Source organism: Coregonus lavaretus, assembly GCF_964263955.1.
Source record: "Coregonus lavaretus genome assembly, chromosome: 21".
NCBI lineage: Eukaryota > Metazoa > Chordata > Actinopteri > Salmoniformes > Salmonidae > Coregonus > Coregonus lavaretus.
Window position 1 is genome coordinate 18,429,923 of NC_140008.1, and position 18,158 is coordinate 18,448,080.

General features: G+C 43.2%; 2 protein-coding genes across 3 annotated transcripts in view; both read right to left on the bottom strand.

Annotated features, from left to right (window-relative positions):
• LOC311148992 (semaphorin-4E-like) overlaps positions 1 to 12,641 on the bottom strand; it is a 25,918-nt gene extending 13,277 nt beyond the window's left edge. The window contains exon 1 of the mRNA XM_084186049.1: positions 12,291 to 12,641. The gene's annotated coding sequence lies outside the window, so the exon portion shown is untranslated. The remainder of the gene's footprint in view (positions 1 to 12,290) is intronic.
• A 1,329-nt stretch (positions 12,642 to 13,970) lies between these two features.
• LOC311149002 (uncharacterized protein) lies at positions 13,971 to 17,529 on the bottom strand. Of its 2 annotated transcripts, none has more exons than XM_084186062.1 (5): positions 17,427 to 17,529; positions 16,073 to 16,447; positions 15,869 to 15,907; positions 15,311 to 15,409; positions 13,971 to 14,778 (listed from the first exon to the last, which is right to left on the bottom strand). In XM_084186062.1, the coding sequence occupies exons 1-5, from the start codon at positions 17,467 to 17,469 to the stop codon at positions 14,426 to 14,428; spliced, it is 909 nt and encodes a 302-aa protein (XP_084042188.1). In that variant the 5' UTR covers positions 17,470 to 17,529; the 3' UTR covers positions 13,971 to 14,425. The 2 variants fall into 2 exon arrangements, with proteins under 2 accessions (XP_084042188.1, XP_084042187.1); XM_084186061.1 differs by having other exon boundaries at positions 15,311 to 15,448; positions 17,427 to 17,526.
• Between the last annotated feature and the right edge of the window lie 629 nt (positions 17,530 to 18,158).

An 18,158-nucleotide genomic window follows, 5' to 3' on the forward strand; every position in this document is an offset into this window, starting at 1 on the left:
ATCATGCTGTGGGGGTGCTTTGCTGCAGGAGGGACTGGTGCACTTCACAAAATAGATGGCATCATGAGGAAGGAAAATTATGTGGATATATTGAAGCAACATCTCAAGACATCAGTCAGGAAGTTAAAGCTTGGTCGCAAATGGGTCTTCCAAATGGACAATGACCCCAAGCATACTTCCAAAGTTGTGGCAAAATGGCTTAAGGACAACAAAGTCAAGGTATTGGAGTGGCCATCACAAAGCCCTGACCTCAATCCTATAGAACATTTGTGGGCAGAACTGAAAAAGCGTGTGTGAGCAAGGAGGCCTACAAACCTGACTCAGTTACACCAGCTCTGTCAGGAGGAATGGGCCAAAATTCACCCAACTTATTGTGGGAAGCTTATGGAAGGCTACCCGTAACGTTTGACCCAAGTTAAACAATTTAAAGGCAATGCTACCAAATACTAATTGATTGTATGTATTCTTCAGACCCACTGGGAATGTGATGGAATAAATAAAAGCTGAAAGAAATAATTCTCTCTACTATTATTCTGACATTTCACATTCTTAAAATAAAGTGGTGATCCTAACTGACAGGGAATATTTACTAGGATTAAATGTCAGGAATTGTGAAAAACTGAGTTTAAATGTATTTGGCTAAGGTGTATACAGTATATGCATATATACATACACATATACATATACATATATACACATATATATATATATATATATATAGCGACAATGACATTTGTTAAATGTCAACATTATAGGCCTAGAGGGAGAAAAGTGGGAAAGGGTTCAAAGTGGGAAAGGGTTCAAAGGAAAGTCTGAGTGAGAAGAGAGTTGGAGGCGACTATACAACTCCCTAATAAAAATGTACAGGAATCAAAACGGGGCCAAGACCACCATGCTATCTAAACAGTTCAGGACTCTTCTGTTATGAAGATATGTTTAGCGCAGATATTAGGTTCAACCACTGGCATAGTTACATTTACATTTACATTTTAGTCATTTAGCAGACGCTCTTATCCAGAGCGACTTACAGTTAGTGAATTTTTTTTATTTTTATTATTATTATTTTTTATACTGGCCCCCCGTGGGAATCAAACCCACAACCCTGGCGTTGCAAACGCCATGCTCTATCAACTGAGCTACATCCCTGCCGGCCATTCCCTCCCCTACCCTGGACGACGCTGGGCCAATTGTGCGCCGCCCATGAGTCTCCCGGTCGCGGCCGGCTGCGACAGAGCCTGGATTCGAACCAGGATCTCTAGTGGCACAGTTAGCACTGCGATGCAGTGCCTTAGACCACTGCGCCACTCAGGAGTTCAATGTGTAGAGCTCCACTACAGAAGGCAAAGGGCATCAAGGTGTGTACTTTGTGGAATACCTGATATGGCAGCCCCCAAAACACTAAAACACAAACTTGCACTGACCATCCACTCCAATATCATCATCTGGAGATTGATTTGGTGCAGATGGTCTGAGAATAGGCCTACAGGCCAGAGACTTAGTAGTGCTTCTACATTTGACTTGAGCTAAAATGCCCTCTCCTAATCTGTAGGCTACTGCTGCCCATAATGAAGTTGTTGTACTGTAACTGATTAACCAGAACAGTGAATGGCAGTGACAGTGTGTTCCATGGGGCTGGGTTTGAACAGGAAAATGGCTATGGGAGGGATGGAGTTCACATCTGACACTCCTTGTGTCATAGCCACTGTTGTTTAACACCATTCTGTGGAAAACACACACCCAGTTCAGGACTAGGTTATGTTTTCACTAGCTCAAATAACAAAAATAAATTGTATCAAAATGACAATAGGCCACCAGATTTGTTTTAAGGGTGTGAAAGTTAATTAGCGGGAATAATACAATTAATTAACTTTTCTGTGAATGGCTTCCTTGCCAAGGACCAGGGTTATGTTTGTTGAGATCAGCCACTGGGGACTTCATATTAGGCTATAACAATATGTGAAACAATATTTTATATACAATGACTTCAGTATAAATAGGCAATAACCTGTCACGAACTCTGATACCTCCTGCGCCTCAACCTGTTGTTTCGGCCTGTTGTTTCCAAAGTTTTATTTTGTTCATAAGTGTTTGTGCCAACACCTGCTACCAACTAGCCAGATAGCTAGCTAGGTTGCAATGGAGCCCGCTTCGCCTAGAATAGCTAATGATCGTTTCCAGCGCTGTAGAAGCTGTGTTTATTACGCTCTTGTCCTGGACAATATTGACAATCCGGAGTTTCAATGCAGCAATTGTTTGCTTGCGGAGGATTACATGAATGAGGTGGCTATCCTTATCATGCACATTTCAATTCTGCGCAAACTTATGGGGAAAATGCAAATTGGAACTTTCTCGTTCTCAACTCCTGTGGCTGGACGCCGTTCAGGCTTGATGGATGTATCCCCGCATTGTCTATACCTATCCGAATGGCCTGTGCTACCTGCAACTTGCCAGCCAATGAAGTCATCTCCATCTGCTTCTCCTCCATCTTGTAGCGGAGTAGACGGAGAACAGCAAGAGGATCGTTCCAATCAGCGCTGGTCCCATGTCACAATCGAAGGCAGCGGCATGCTGCTAAGCGGACTGAAGTGTCTGCGAGAGGTCCGGAGCAGATTGCCATGAGGAATAGCGTCGCCGCCCTGGTGCCTGATCTACCTGCGCCTTCATCGCTGGGACTGCCTGTGACTGCGACGGCTGTGCTGACTCCAACTACGCTGACTCCAGCAGCGGCTTCGTCGTAGAGTTTAGCTCCTTTCCCTCTCTCTGGATCTGACGGGGCACTGCCTGCTGTGAGAGGTCTGGACCTTTCACCGGGAGCTGCAGCCACATGATGTCCTGCTTCTCGTGGGCCCGTGATAGGTCCCATGAATTGTGTGACGGGTAGGACTGGGCGGATTTCTCCATCCCCTTCTCCCACTGTTGTATTGGGCAGTTCAATGGTGAGAAATGTCTCAGTCCCTGGAGCAAAAACGTTGTGCTTTTCAGGAGCATGAGTACAGGACCTTAATAAGCTGCTCCCAAACATGTAAAACCTGCATCAGGAAATTAAGTATATCATAGTTCATGTGGGATTCAATGACATTATGAAGGGCAGCTCAGAACAGCTGAAGATGGATTTTAAAGAACTTATTGGGTCTCTGCTTGACACCAACAAACGCTGCATAATATCTGGCCCCGTGCCCTCCCTTAATCGTGGCATTGAACGTTTCAGCAGACTCTTAGTCCTCCATAACTGGCTACGTGACTATTCAAATCAAATCAAATCAAATTTTATTGGTCACATGCGCCGAATACAACAGGTGCAGACATTACAGTGAAATGCTTACTTACAGCCCTTAACCAACAGTGCATTTATTTTAAACAAAAAAGTAAGAATAAAACAACAACAAAAAAGTGTTGAGAAAAAAAGAGCAGAAGTAAAAATAAAGTGACAGTAGGGAGGCTATATATACAATAGAATAAAGTGACAGTAGGGAGGCTATATATACAGGGGGGTACCGTTGCATAGTCAATGTGCGGGGGCACCGGCTAGTTGAGGTAGTTGAGGTAATATGTACATGTGGGTAGAGTTAAAGTGACTATGCATAAATACTTAACAGAGTAGCAGCAGCGTAAAAAGTATGGGGTGGGGGGGCAGTGCAAATAGTCCGGGTAGCCATGATTAGCTGTTCAGGAGTCTTATGGCTTGGGGGTAGAAGCTGTTGAGAAGTCTTTTGGACCTAGACTTGGCACTCCGGTACCGCTTGCCGTGCGGTAGCAGAGAGAACAGTCTATGACTAGGGTGACTGGAGTCTTTGACAATTTTGAGGGCCTTCCTCTGACACCGCCTGGTATAGAGGTCCTGGATGGCAGGGAGCTTTGCCCCTGTGATGTACTGGGCCGTACGCACTACCCTCTGTAGTGCCTTGCGGTCAGAGGCCAAGCAGTTGCCATACCAGGCGGTGATGCAACCAGTCAGGATGCTCTCGATGGTGCAGCTGTAGAATTTTTTGAGGATCTGAGGACCCATGCCAAATCTTTTTAGTCTCCTGAGGGGGAATAGGCTTTGTCGTGCCCTCTTCACGACTGTCTTGGTGTGTTTGGACCATGATAGTTCGTTGGTGATGTGGACACCAAGGAACTTGAAGCTCTCAACCTGTTCCACTACAGCCCCGTCGATGAGAATGGGGGCGTGCTCAGTCCTCTTTTTTTTCCTGTAGTCCACAATCATCTCCTTTGTCTTGGTCACGTTGAGGGAGAGGTTGTTGTCCTGGCACCACACGGCCAGATCTCTGACCTCCTCCCTATAGGCTGTCTCATCGTTGTCGGTGATCAGGCCTACCACTGTTGTGTCGTCGGCAAACTTAATGATGGTGTTGGAGTCGTGCCTGGCCATGCAGTCATGGGTGAACAGAGAGTACAGGAGGGGACTGAGCACGCACCCCTGAGGGGCCCCCGTGTTGAGGATCAGTGTGGCAGATGTGTTGTTACCTACCCTTACCACCTGGGGGCGGCCCGTCAGGAAGTCCAGGATCCAGTTGCAGAGGGAGGTGTTTAGTCCCAGGATCCTTAGCTTAGTGATGAGCTTTGAGGGCACTATGGTGTTGAATGCTGAGCTGTAGTCAATGAATAGCATTCTCACGTAGGTGTTCCTCTTGTCCAGGTGGGAAAGGGCAGTGTGGAGTGCGATAGAGATTGCATCATCTGTGGATCTGTTGGGGCGGTATGCAAATTGGAGTGGGTCTAGGGTTTCTGGGATTATGCTGTTGATGTGAGCCATGACCAGTCTTTCAAAGCACTTCATGGCTACAGACGTCAGTGCCACGGGTCGGTAGTCATTTAGGCAGGTTATCTTAGAGTTCTTGGGCACGGGGACTATGGTGGTCTGCTTGAAACATGTTGGTATTACAGACTCAGTCAGGGACATGTTGAAAATGTCAGTGAAGACACTTGCCAGTTGGTCAGCACATGCTCGGAGTACACGTCCTGGTAATCCGTCTGGCCCTGCGGCCTTGTGAATGTTGACCTGCTTAAAAGTCTTACTCACATCGGCTACGGAGAGCGTGATCACATAGTCGTCCGGAACAGCTGGTGCTCTCATGCATGCTTCAGTGTTGCTTGCCTCGAAGCGAGCATAGAAGTGGTTTAGCTCGTCTGTCGACTATTGCAGCTCTGCGGGTGTAACATTTGACAATTTTGATCCACCCAAAACATTTGGGTTCCTGGATCCTTTCACAGCATTATAAGGCTGTGTTGAGACAATGACTTATCAATGACCCAAGCCCAGATCAGTTAATCCCTACCATTGTGTCGCTGAGTTGTCATAATGCTTCAGCAAATGTACATTATCCCAGGGGCGTTGGAAGACACAATGTAAGTAACCTCATTTATGTCCCTCTAACTGCCCTGAATGCCTCTGCTGATCCTACAGCTATTGTATGCAGTAATCATGTGCCTATGAACCAGAGTTATACGGTTAGCACTGAGGTGGTGTGCCCTAGTAGGAAGTCCACTGTGTGCAGCTCACCCTGCACTAACATAAATAACATGAGCATGTCTACTTCTGCTAAGCTTCCCAGTAAAGCAATGAAAACAATCAAGCATCCCAGAAAAGTGCTACGCTAACATATGTAGCTTAAAAAACAAGGTTAATGAAATCAATAATTTCTATTAACAGATGACATTCTATTCTGACAATCTCTGAAACGCACTTAGATAATACCTTTGATGATACAGTGGTAGCAATACATGGTTATAACAGAAAATACAGAAATGCCAATGGTGGAGGTGTTGCTGTTTATATTCAGAACCACATTCCTGTGATGCTTAGAGAGGATCTCATGTTAAATACTGTTGAAGTAATATGGCTACAGGTTAATCTGCCTCACCTAAAGCCCATTCTTGTGGGAAGCTGCTATAGACCACCAAGTGCTAACAGTCAGAATCTGGATAACATATGTGAAATGCTTGATATTGTATGTGATATCAACAGAGAAGTATATTTTCTGGGTGATTTAAAGATTGACTGGCTTTCATCAAGCTGCCACTCAAGAAAAAGCTTCAAACTGTAACTAGTGCCTGCAACCTGATTCAGTTTATCAGATTAGCTAATTTTGGCATGACATGCCAGCAACAAATGCTGACACTACACATCCCAAGTATAACTGATCAAATTATGAAAGACAAACATTGTAATTTTGAATTCCGTAAAGGGAGTGTGGAAGAGGTGAAAAAATGGTTGTCTATCAACAATGAAAAGCCACCGGGGTCTGATAACTTGGATGGAAAATTACTGAGGATAATAGCAGATGATATTGCCCCTCCTATTTGCCATATCTTCAAATCTAAGCCTATTAGAACGTTTGTGCCCTCAGGCCTGGAGGGAAGCAACAGTAATTCCACTACCCAAGAATAGTAAAGCCCCCTTTACTTACTCAAATAGCCGACCAAATCAGCCTTTTACCAACCCTTAGTAAAGTTTTGGGAAAAAATTATGTTTGACCAGATACAATGCTATTTTACTGTAAACAAATTGATAAACAGACTTTAAGGACGCTTATAGGGAAGGACATTCAACAAGCACAGCGGGGTGCCTTGTAATGATCTGACGGCGAACGAGTAAACTGCCTCTTCCATCAATCCTATTAGCCAATGTTCAATCATTTGAAAATAAATTAGACGATTTAAGATTACGGTTAGCCTACCAACGGGACATAAAATTTTTTAATATCTTATGTTTCACCGAGTCGTGGCTGAACGACGACATGGATAACATACAGCTGGCGGGATATACGCTACATCGGCAGGATAGAACAGTTGACTCCGGTAAGACAAGGGGTGGCGGTGTATATTTGTAAACAACAGCTGGTGCATAAAATCTAATAAGGAAGTCTCAAGGTTTTGCTCGCCTGAGGTAGAGTATCTCATGATAAGCTGTAGACCACACTATTTAGAGACTTTTCATCTATATTTTTCGTAGCTGTCTATTTACTACCACAAACCGATGCAGGCACTAAGATTGCACTCAATGAGCTGTATAAGGCCATAAGTAAACAGGAAAACGCTCATCCAGAGGCAGCGCTCCTAGTGGCCGGGGACTTTAATGCAGGGAAACTTAAATCCGTTCAACCTAATTTCTACCAGCATGTTAAATGTGCAACCAGAGGGAAAAAAACTCTAGACCACCTTTACTCCACACACAGAGACACGTAAAAAGCACTCCCTCGCCCTCCATTTGGCAAATCTGACCATAACTCTATCCTTCTGATTCCTGCTTATAAGCAAAAACTAAAGCAGGAAGCACCAGTGACTCGGTTAATAAGGAAGTGGTCAGATGACACAGATGCTAAGCTACAGGACTGTTTTGCTAGCACAGACTGGAATATGTTCCGGGATTCTTCCAATAGCATTGAGGAGTACACCACATCAGTCACTGGCTTCATCAATAAGTGCATCGATGACGTCGTCCCCACAGTGACTATACGTACATACCCCAACCAGAAGCCATGGATTACAGGCAACATCCGCACTGAGCTAAAGGGTAGAGCTGCCGCTTTCAAGGAGCGGGACTCTAACCCGGACGCTTATAAGAAATCCCGCTATGCCCTCCGACGAACCATCAAACAGGCAAATAATCAATACAGGACTAAGATTGAATCGTACTACACCGGCTCTGACACTCGTCGGATGTGGCAGGGCTTGAAAACTATTACAGACTACAATGGGAAGCACAGCCGCGAGCTGCCCAGTGACACAAGCCTACCAGACGAGCTAAATCACTTCTATGCTCGCTTCGAGGCAAGCAACACTGAAGCATGCATGAGAGCATCAGCTGTTCTGGATGACTATGTGATCAAGCTCTCTGTAGCCAATGTGAGTAAGACTTTTAAGCAGGTCAACATTCATAAGGCCGCAGGGCCAGACGGATTACCAGGACGTGTACTCCGAGCATGTGCTGACCAACTGGTCAGCACGCTGACCAATCCGTGACTGAGTCTGTAATACCAACATGTTTCAGGCAGACCACCATAGTCCCTGTGCCCAAGAACACTAAGATAACCTGCCTAAATGACTACCGACCCGTAGCACTCACGTCTGTAGCCATGAAGTGCTTTGAAAGGCTGGTCATGGCTCACATCAACACCATTATCCCAGAAACCCTAGACCCACTCCAATTTGCATACCGCCCCAACAGATCCACAGATGATGCAATCTCTATTGCACTCCACACTGCCCTTTCCCACCGGGACAAGAGGAACACCTACGTGAGAATGCTATTCATTGACTACAGCTCAGCGTTCAACACCAAAGTGCCCTCAAAGCTCATTACTAATCTAAGGACCCTGGGACTAAACACCTCCCTCTGCAACTGGATCCTGGACTTCCTGGCGGGCCGCTCCCAGGTGGTAAGGGTAGGTAACAACACATCTTTTTTTTCAACCCAATTTCGTGATATCCAAATCGGTAGTTACAATCTTGTCTCATCGCTGCAACTCCCCAATGGACTCGGGAGAGGCGAAGGTCGAGAGCCATGCGTCCTCCAAAACATGACCTGCCAAGCCGCACTGCTTCTTGACACACTGCTCGCTTAACCCGGAAACCAGCCGCACCAATGTGTTGGAGGAAACATCGTCCAACTGACGACCGAAATCAGCTTGCAGGCGCCTGGCCCGCCACAAGGAGTCGCTAGAGCACGATGAGCCAAGGAAATCCCCCCGGCCAGACGCTGAGCCAATTGTGTGCCGCCCCATGGGGCTCCCGGTCACGGCCATCTGTGAAACAGCCTGGGATCGAACCAGAAGCTGTAGTAGCGCCTCAGCACTGCAATTCAGTGCCTTAGACCGCTGTGCCACTCGGGAGGCGCCTCCTCTTACTTTTTTTTCTATATTTACTAATGACATGCCACTGGCATTGAGTAAAACCAGTGTGTCTATGCATGCGGATGACTCAACACTATACACGTCAGCTACAGTGGGGAAAAAAAAGTATTTAGTCAGCCACCAATTGTGCAAGTTCTCCCACTTAAAAAGATGAGAGGCCTGTAATTTTCATCATAGGTACACGTCAACTATGACAGACAAATTGAGAAAATTTTCCCAGAAAATCACATTGTAGGATTTTTTATGAATTTATTTGCAAATTATGGTGGAAAATAAGTATTTGGTCAATAACAAAAGTTTCTCAATACTTTGTTATATACCCTTTGTTGGTAATGACACAGGTCAAACGTTTTCTGTAAGTCTTCACAAGGTTTTCACACACTGTTGCTGGTATTTTGGCCCATTCCTCCATGCAGATCTCCTCTAGAGCAGTGATGTTTTGGGGCTGTCGCTGGGCAACACGGACTTTCAACTCCCTCCAAAGATTTTCTATGGGGTTGAGATCTGGAGACTGGCTAGGCCACTCCAGGACCTTGAAATGCTTCTTACGAAGCCACTCCTTCGTTGCCCGGGCGGTGTGTTTGGGATCATTGACATCCTGAAAGACCCAGCCACGTTTCATCTTCAATGCCCTTGCTGATGGAAGGAGGTTTTCACTCAAAATCTCACGATACATGGCCCCATTTATTCTTTCCTTTACACGGATCAGTCGTCCTGGTCCCTTTGCAGAAAAACATCCCCAAAGCATGATGTTTCCACCCCCATGCTTCACAGTAGGTATGGTGTTCTTTGGATGCAACTCAGCATTCTTTGTCCTCCAAACACGACGAGTTGAGTTTTTACCAAAAAGTTCTATTTTGGTTTCATCTGACCATATGACATTCTCCCAATCCTCTTCTGGATCATCCAAATGCACTCTAGCAAACTTCAGACGAGCCTGGACATGTACTGGCTTAAGCAGGGGGACACGTCTGGCACTGCAGGATTTGAGTCTGCTGGCGGCGTAGTGTGTTACTGATGGTAGGCTTTGTTACTTTGGTCCCAGCTCTCTGCAGGTCATTCACTAGGTCCCCCCGTGTGGTTCTGGGATTTTTGCTCACCGTTCTTGTGATCATTTTGACCCCACAGGGTGAGATCTTGCGTGGAGCCCCAGATCGAGGGAGATTATCAGTGGTCTTGTATGTCTTCCATTTCCTAATAATTGCTCCCACAGTTGATTTCTTCAAACCAAGCTGCTTACCTATTGCAGATTCAGTCTTCCCAGCCTGGTGCAGGTCTACAATTTTGTTTCTGGTGTCCTTTGACAGCTCTTTGGTCTTGGCCATAGTGGAGTTTGGAGTGTGACTGTTTGAGGTTGTGGACAGGTGTATTTTATACTGATAACAAGTTCAAACAGGTGCCATTAATACAGGTAACAAGTGGAGGACAGAGGAGCCTCTTAAAGAAGAAGTTACAGGTCTGTGAGAGCCAGAAATCTTGCTTGTTTGTAGGTGACCAAATACTTATTTTCCACCATAATTTGCAAAAAAATTGATAAAAAATCCTACAATGTGATTTTCTGGATTTTTTTTCCTGAATTTGTCTGTCATAGTTGACGTGTACCTATGATGAAAATTACATGCCTCTCTCATCTTTTTAAGTGGGAGAACTTGCACAATTGGTGGCTGACTAAATACTTTTTTCCCCCACTGTAATTATTCACACCGCTGAGTCAATACATGTTAGAATCAACTTTGGCAGCAATTACAGCTGAGTCTTTCTGGTTAGGTCTCTAAGAGCTTTGCACACCTGGATTGTACAATATTTGCACATTATTCTTTTTTACATTCTTCAAGCTCTGTCTAGTTGGTTGTTGATTATTGATAGACAGACATTTTCAAGCCAATTTAAGTCAAAACTGTAACTCTGCCACTCAGTAACATTCAATGGCATCTTGGTAAGCAACTCCAGTGTATATTTGGCCTTGTGGTGTAGGTTATTGTCCTGCTGAAAGGTGAATTTGTCTCCTAGTGTCTGTTGGAAAGCAGACAACCCAGTTTTCCTTTAGGATCTTGCCCATGCTTAGCTCTATTCTGTTTATTTTTATAAATAAATAAACTCCCTAGTCCTTGCCGATGACAAGCATACCCATAACATGATGCAGCCACCACACTTGAAAATATGAAGTGGTACTCAGTGATGTGTTGTGTTTGCCCCAAACATAACACTTTGTATTCAGGACATAAAGTTAATTTCTTTGCAGTTTTACTTTGGTACCTTATTGCAAACAAGATGCATGTTTTGGAATATTTTTATTCTGTACATGCTTCCTTCTTTTCACTCTGTCATTTAGGTTAGTATTGTGGAGTAACTGCAATGTTGTTGATCCATCCTCAGTTCTCTCCTATCACAGCCATTAAACTCTTTGTAACTGTTTTAAAGTCAACAGCGCCTTCCTCTCCGGCAACTGAGTTAGGAAGGACACCTGTATCTTTGTAGTGACTGGGTGTATCGATACACCATCCAAAGTGTAGTTAATGACTGTAAGTCGCTTTGGATAAAAGCGTCTGCTAAATGGCATATTATTATTATTATATTAATAACTTCACCATGCTCAAAGGGATATTCAATGTCTTTTTTTTTTTACCCATCTAGCAAAAAATTTAAAAATGTAGGTGCCCTTCTTTTCGAGGCATTGGAAAACATCTCTGGTCTTTGTGGTTGAATCTGTGTTTCAAATTCAGTGCTTGACTGAGGGACCGTACAGATAATTGTATGTGTGGGGTACAGACATGAGGTAGTCATTCAACAATCATGTTAAACACTATTATTGCACACAGAGTGAGTCCATGCAACTTATTATGTGACTTGTTAAGCACATTTTTACTCCTGAACTTCTTTAGGCTTGCCATAACAAAGGGTTTGAATACTTAAGACATTTCAGCTTTTCATTTTTAAAAACATAATTTCACTGACATTATGGGCAGTGTGTAGGCCAGTGACACAAAATCTCAATTTAATCCATTTTTAATTCAACACAACAAAATGTGGAAAGTGTCAAAGGGTGTGAATACTTCCTGAAGATACTCTAGGTGTGTTAATACGACTCATGAGACCTATGTAAAATAATTTCTGATTCTGATAAAGAAATGAAAGGAATGACTGGTGGGCAAAAGGTGAATTATCAAAATAACTTGCTATAACTATTTACTTTAATAGGGCTAATATTGATGAGTTATTTTATATTTATGAAGAACACTACACCTTAAAACTAATCAAAGGTGTCCACTACAAAGAGTGCATGCCGTGTATAGTCTTGTTCCACCACCCTACCTGCTACCAAGGTGGCTGGCTAGTTAGTTTGCTAGTTGACTTCTCTTGTTTACGACTGACCTCACCCATGAAGAACAACTTAACAATGAATGCTCCTCGCGCAAGTTGCAATACACGACTTACCTGGCTGTAGTGGTATTTCTTTTAAGTCTACACCGTTAGAAATGTATCCAAAGTATCTTCAATTTGATTTGATTCCATATGATTTTACGGCTCCACCTGTTACGTGTGCTGGCTAGTGAGCGCGATAATCCATGCAGGCTGGCTCCACCTAAGTACCTGGCTGCTTACTAGAGAGGCTATAAACCCTCAAAAGTTCCAGAATGGATTGTGACTTGAGGGAATACAGGCACGACCGGTAGAGGCTTTTCGTCGTAGGTTAGGATAACATTTTAGCTAACCCTAACCATAGATTATACATTATATTGACCACATACTCAAGTGGCCGCTTTAACAATGAAAATAAATGTCTTCAAAAATGGAAGGCAGTCGGGAAGAGGTACGATCAGTTGTTACCATTCTAGCCAAAGAGAGGGCAGATATGCATGTGAACAACAGGCACGACTCCGATATAAAGTGTATTTTCTCAAAGTTGCCGGGATGTCAAGTGTCCTACTTGTATCAGTACACTCTTAAAAACCCGCATTATGAAATTTATCTATTCGATCAAATAGCCCCACCTAGCAAATAAGACATTAAATGTTTTGTTTACAAATGTCGACACTCTCTCATTGACCTCGATACAAAAACTCCTCGCTTGGTGAGCAGAAATAACGCCACCTGCTGGAGAAGACAGCTTTTGGGCCTAGTTATCCCTTTCGCTTCGACTCTTCCTTTCGGCCCTACTCCTAACCCTTTTCCAAACCTTAACCTAAGTATCGTAACCTGCCACGTTAATTATCCTAACCTGCAATGAAAAAGTAGCTGTATTCCCTCTAGTCCGAACCTCCAGAATGGGGTGAAAATGGCAGCCATATTGTTCAGTGAGAAATACAAACCAGTCTAATTTTAATTATTGTGAACCTAAAATATTGTCATGCAATTATAAATACAGTTTATATGGGTTGTATACTTATTTTGTACATAAATAGCCTGTAAAATATATGTAAACAGATAATAAATGTCTATATTTTTGTTTTCTTGGAACGCTGTAAGTGCTATTGTGTGATACAATATCAGTACTTCTTGCATTTACAACTTGTCTAGCTAAATCTTATCATTAACTGATTTCAGCCGGTCTAAGTATGGCTGTGGATTGACTGAATTGTTCAAATGGAATGTTGACATATTGGCAGTTAATTAGAACAATTTATGGAATCATTCCTCTAAAACTGTCTGGCTAGCTAGCTAGCTAGCTACCAAACATACACTGCAGATAAATCCTTCAAAATCATTATTTTACACAATATCTTATCACAGCACTGGCAAACCATGGTTGACCAACTCCCTGACCAAAATGTCTGACCTTGATCCCATCATAAAAAAATTAATAACCATTCTTGTATTCTAATTCCTAATTCAATGCTCATTTTCATGCTTTCATGCTATTTTCGAACTTTGGAAGTTGATTGAGGGATACATTTTAGTTGTTCATTTGACTGAAAACATTTGCGCAGTTATTTAAGCAATAAGGCACGAGGGGGTGTGGTATATGGCCAATATACCACGGCTAAGGGCTGTTCTTAAGCACAACGCAACACGGAGTGCCTGGATACAGCCCTTAGCAGTGGTATATTGGCCATATACCACAAACCACCGAGGTTGATGTATGTATCCGATTTTGTGTAAATTCATAGCACAATTGCCAGTCACATACTTTATTGTTTCACAATTTTGGCACTACCATTGTAAGAAAATATTGAAATATGGAATGTTATTAATTCACTAAAAACAGCTATAGATATGTATTTCAAGCCCAGTATGTGTTGCCAAACCGTCTTTTTTACAAAGGCAACCTATACAAAATACATTCCAGAAAATAGCACTTATTTTCCTTGTTACTAAATTATGCTTTACTGAACTCCGGTAACTTTAAATGACCCTGAGAATAATATTTATACAACGATAATTTATCCTAAATTAGTAGGCTACCATAGCATGCCATCTGCTGGAAAATGAATGAACAGCAACCAAAAACAATACTGAAGCGATAGTTCGTGTAAGAGAGGATAGCACAGAGTCGGACTTCACTCACAAGATACTAAATTACATGCTGAGATAGTTTTATCTGTTGGAAGTTTCAGGAGAGGAAATATGAATCATTTGCTGTCATAGGCCCTGGATGGAGTTGGGGTCCTGAGGTCATGTGCCCTGGCAGGAGTTGGAAGGTGTTTGCTGTCATGGGCCCTAGGTGGATTTGGGGTCTTGGTGAGGTGTTTGTTGTCATGGGCCCTGGGTGGAGTTGAGATCTTGAGGTGTTTGTTGTCAATTGCTTTGCATGGAGTTGGGATTTTGATGGGTTTGTTGTCATGGGTTCTGGCAAGAGTTGGGGTCCTGAGATCTTTTAAAGGAGGAGAAATCTTCTGTTTGTCCATCTGTATTCCTGGACGCGGAGAGGGCTGTTTTACTGCAGATCTGTTTGGTGGAGGCAAATTGGTATAGATAGGATTCTCTAGAAATACACAAGAAAAACAAAACAATTTACTCCACAGTAATTGTCACAGCAACATATATTTACATCAGCCTGCACTCTCAAGAAGGTCGTAGACTGGGCATAAAGGACAAGACACAGGCTGCAAAGAATGAGGCTGTAACCACATGCAATCTGATGTACACTGACACATGTCATTTTCTCCCCTGCTCTGTCTCTGAGCTGCTAACCACATACCACCTGCGCTCTCATTCAGCACACTCTAAGGACTGTGAGACAGGCAGACTTGTCTTTCAGCATACGAGCTGCTCTATAAATGAGTGCACAGGGCTTGCTGTTTTTTTCATTGTTCTCTCACTCACTCGCTCTCTCTCAGTGCTAGGATATTTATCTTTATTTTCTTTCATCTGTTTCATATGCTCTGACCGTCCTCCCCCTCTACAAACTACTCCTCTCTGCCATAGAAGGTCACTAGATCTGGTTAAGATTAATACAGTTAAAAGTGTGTATACTACTGGCTAAATCAATTTTTATAGCAAAAACATATTTGTACCTCTTTGTATCTTGCTACTCCTTCGTTGTAATAAGATGACCACTAGCAGTGTGACCAGTATGGCACTCGCTGCTCCCACTGCTACCCACAGCTTCCAGCCTACAAGCAAACCCCCATTGGAGTGGGGAGACCGAGTTACTGGTTGGAGGGAGATCATGGGGGAAATGTCTATTATTTCTTCAAAGAGAGACACTTTTATTTATTTTGTATACAGTAAGAAGAAGTATGGAAATCAACATTGTAATTTAGAAAAATATTGACACACAACCACACATGCACACATGCATGCATGCAGGCAGGCACGCACACACATACACACGGACAAACACATACGCACAAATACACATTCATAGGGGTGGCAGGTAGCCTAGCGGTTAAGAGCATTGGGCCAGCAACTGAAAGGTTGCTGGTTTGAATCCCCGAGCCAACTAGGTGAAAAATCGGTTGATGTGCCCATGTGAAAGGCACTTAACCCTAATTGCTCCTGTAAGTCACTCTGGATAAGAGCGTCTGCTAAATGATGTAGGGAACATCTATGGTTGAAGCTTAAGGATTTACCTGTCATCAATGGAGGGGTACTCTCTGTCTTGTTGCCAGCTGCATTATAAAGAACACAATGAGTTAAAAAATATACTGTATATTAGCAGTGCTGCCATTGATGCTACTGTTGTATGATACATATTACCATTATAACTACGATACATTTATGAACATGCTGAAGAAAGGAGGATGAATCAGATGAACATTTTATTTTGTACTTACTTATAATAACTTGAGTTCCATTGCTTTTACTGTTTCTATGGAAAGGGATTTCTACCACAACCTGGCAGAAGTACCACCCACTGTCATTGTGCCTGACATCTCTCACAGTCAGTCTGGACCAAGCTCTCCCAGACTCCTGAAGGACATGACCTCCATCCTTCTGCTCCACAGTCTTGTTGACCGATATCTTATGGGAGGAAAGTTGACTGGAACTAGAGTCACAGCATGATCGGATTTGGTTGAAATACCACTTCACCCAGACACTAGTCTGGGGCTCAAAACTGCAGTTGAGGGTCAGAGAGGAGCCAAGAGGGACTTCCACTCTCCTTTGGGGTGGATCCATGATCAGAGCAGACTTCACTGTTCCCATGAGTGCTAAGGGGTAGGGTAATATAAAACACAATATATTTGTTTTTTTAGAAACAATGAGAAGTTGAATGAATTCAGACCAGGGGAAAAGCAGAGTAAGACAATGGATAACCATATTTGCAGCATGTTGCACATGCAATCTACTGAGTGTAGAAAACATTAGGAACACCTTTCTAATATTGAGTTGCACCCCCTTCTGCCCTCAGAACAGCCTCAATTCGTTGGGGCATGGATTCTACAAGGTATCGAAAGCGTTCCACAGGGATGCTGGCACAGTTGTGTCAAGTTGGCTGGATGTCCATTGGGTGGTGGACCATTCTTGATACACACGGAAACTGTTGAGCGTGAAAAACTCAGCATCATTGCAGTTCTTGACACACTTAAACCAGTGCGCCTGGCACTTACTACCATACCCTGTTCAAAGGCACTTGAATATTTTGTCTCGCCCAATCACCCTCTGAATGGCACACATACACAATCCATGTCTCAATTGTCTCAAGGCTTAAATATCCTTCTTTAACCTGTCTCTTCCCCTTCATCTACACTGATTGAAGTGGATTTAACAAGTGATATCAATAAGGGATCATAGCTTTCACCTGGATTCACCTGGTCAGTCTATGTCATGGAAAGAGCAGGTGTTCCGAATGTTTTGTACACTCCGTGTACAGTACAGTACTTTAATTGGGGACCTGTTTGTCGGATGTTGCCACTCAAATGCGCAAAGCATATAGGCCAGTATCCAGTTAAGCCCTCTTATTTACCCTGCCATGAGACCAACATTGTAATAGTATTGTTTTCATTATGATGGCATCTTCACGGTAGGAGGTCATCCAGACATGTGCATGCAGTTTATGTCAGTCAGTATAAAACCCAATGAAAATCAAGGGGCTATGAAAAATGCAATTCCAAAAAGCAAATGCAAATGTTTTTATGGTTCTATTGTTTAACCATGCATGTGTTGTATAGCAAGAAGTAGTAATCCTACCTATAAGAAACAGCAAGTTGATCACTTTGTTCCAGATGTCCATTTTATGGTCTCAAATGTGGGCTTCTCACTCAGTCTTCCTACATATCATAGCTACAGTACCTTTCTGAGTGAGCCCAGGAAGGACTCTATGTGTGGGTGGAAGGAGGAGCTAAACATTTACCATATGCTGAAACCAGACATAAGTTGTGAGGTGTGGTGGGGGCTGCACAAATAACTACAAAGACTGGTAGACTACATACATAAAAACAACTTCTGCTGAGCTAAAAGTTGTCCTGCAGTCACAGGTGTCTTCAGTGGTTGGTACTGTGTACAATGTAGTGTAAGGGCACATGCTGCCTCTCTATGAGTAAGTCTGTGTGGTCAAATTGTAAATGTGGCTCAGAGAAACTGAAGGTGCTACGAGAGATTGTGGGTTTTGGTCCAAATGTGTTAACACACTTTGCCACTACAGTCAACGTTACGAGAATATCCGTGTGACTTCCTGTGACAAAACAATACTGAGTTCCAAAGTTTATGACCAAAGTTGTTTAGCAGGATTTATGTAGTGTCATGAAAAATGAAGTAATGCAAATCGTCTACATAGACAACCAGAAAGTTAACCCAGAATGTGTAGAATGTGATACTACCTTCATAACATCGATAGACACATTTTGTCTTTTTACTTTTTGTGGTAGGAAGAAGAAAGGGGTCAACCACATACAGTCCACTGTGCAAAACAGTGGAGGCTGC

Excerpts from the sequence above, each read along its gene's own strand:
- LOC311149002 (XM_084186061.1), bottom strand. The coding sequence starts at position 17,469 with ATGGACATCTGGAACAAAGTGATCAACTTGCTGTTTCTTATAG. Across the intron at positions 16,448-17,426 it reads CAACTTGCTGTTTCTTATAG|CACTCATGGGAACAGTGAAG; the intron begins GTAGGATTACTA and ends CCTACCCCTTAG. Across the intron at positions 14,779-15,310 it reads GAGTAGCAAGATACAAAGAG|AGAATCCTATCTATACCAAT; the intron begins GTACAAATATGT and ends GTGTATTTCTAG.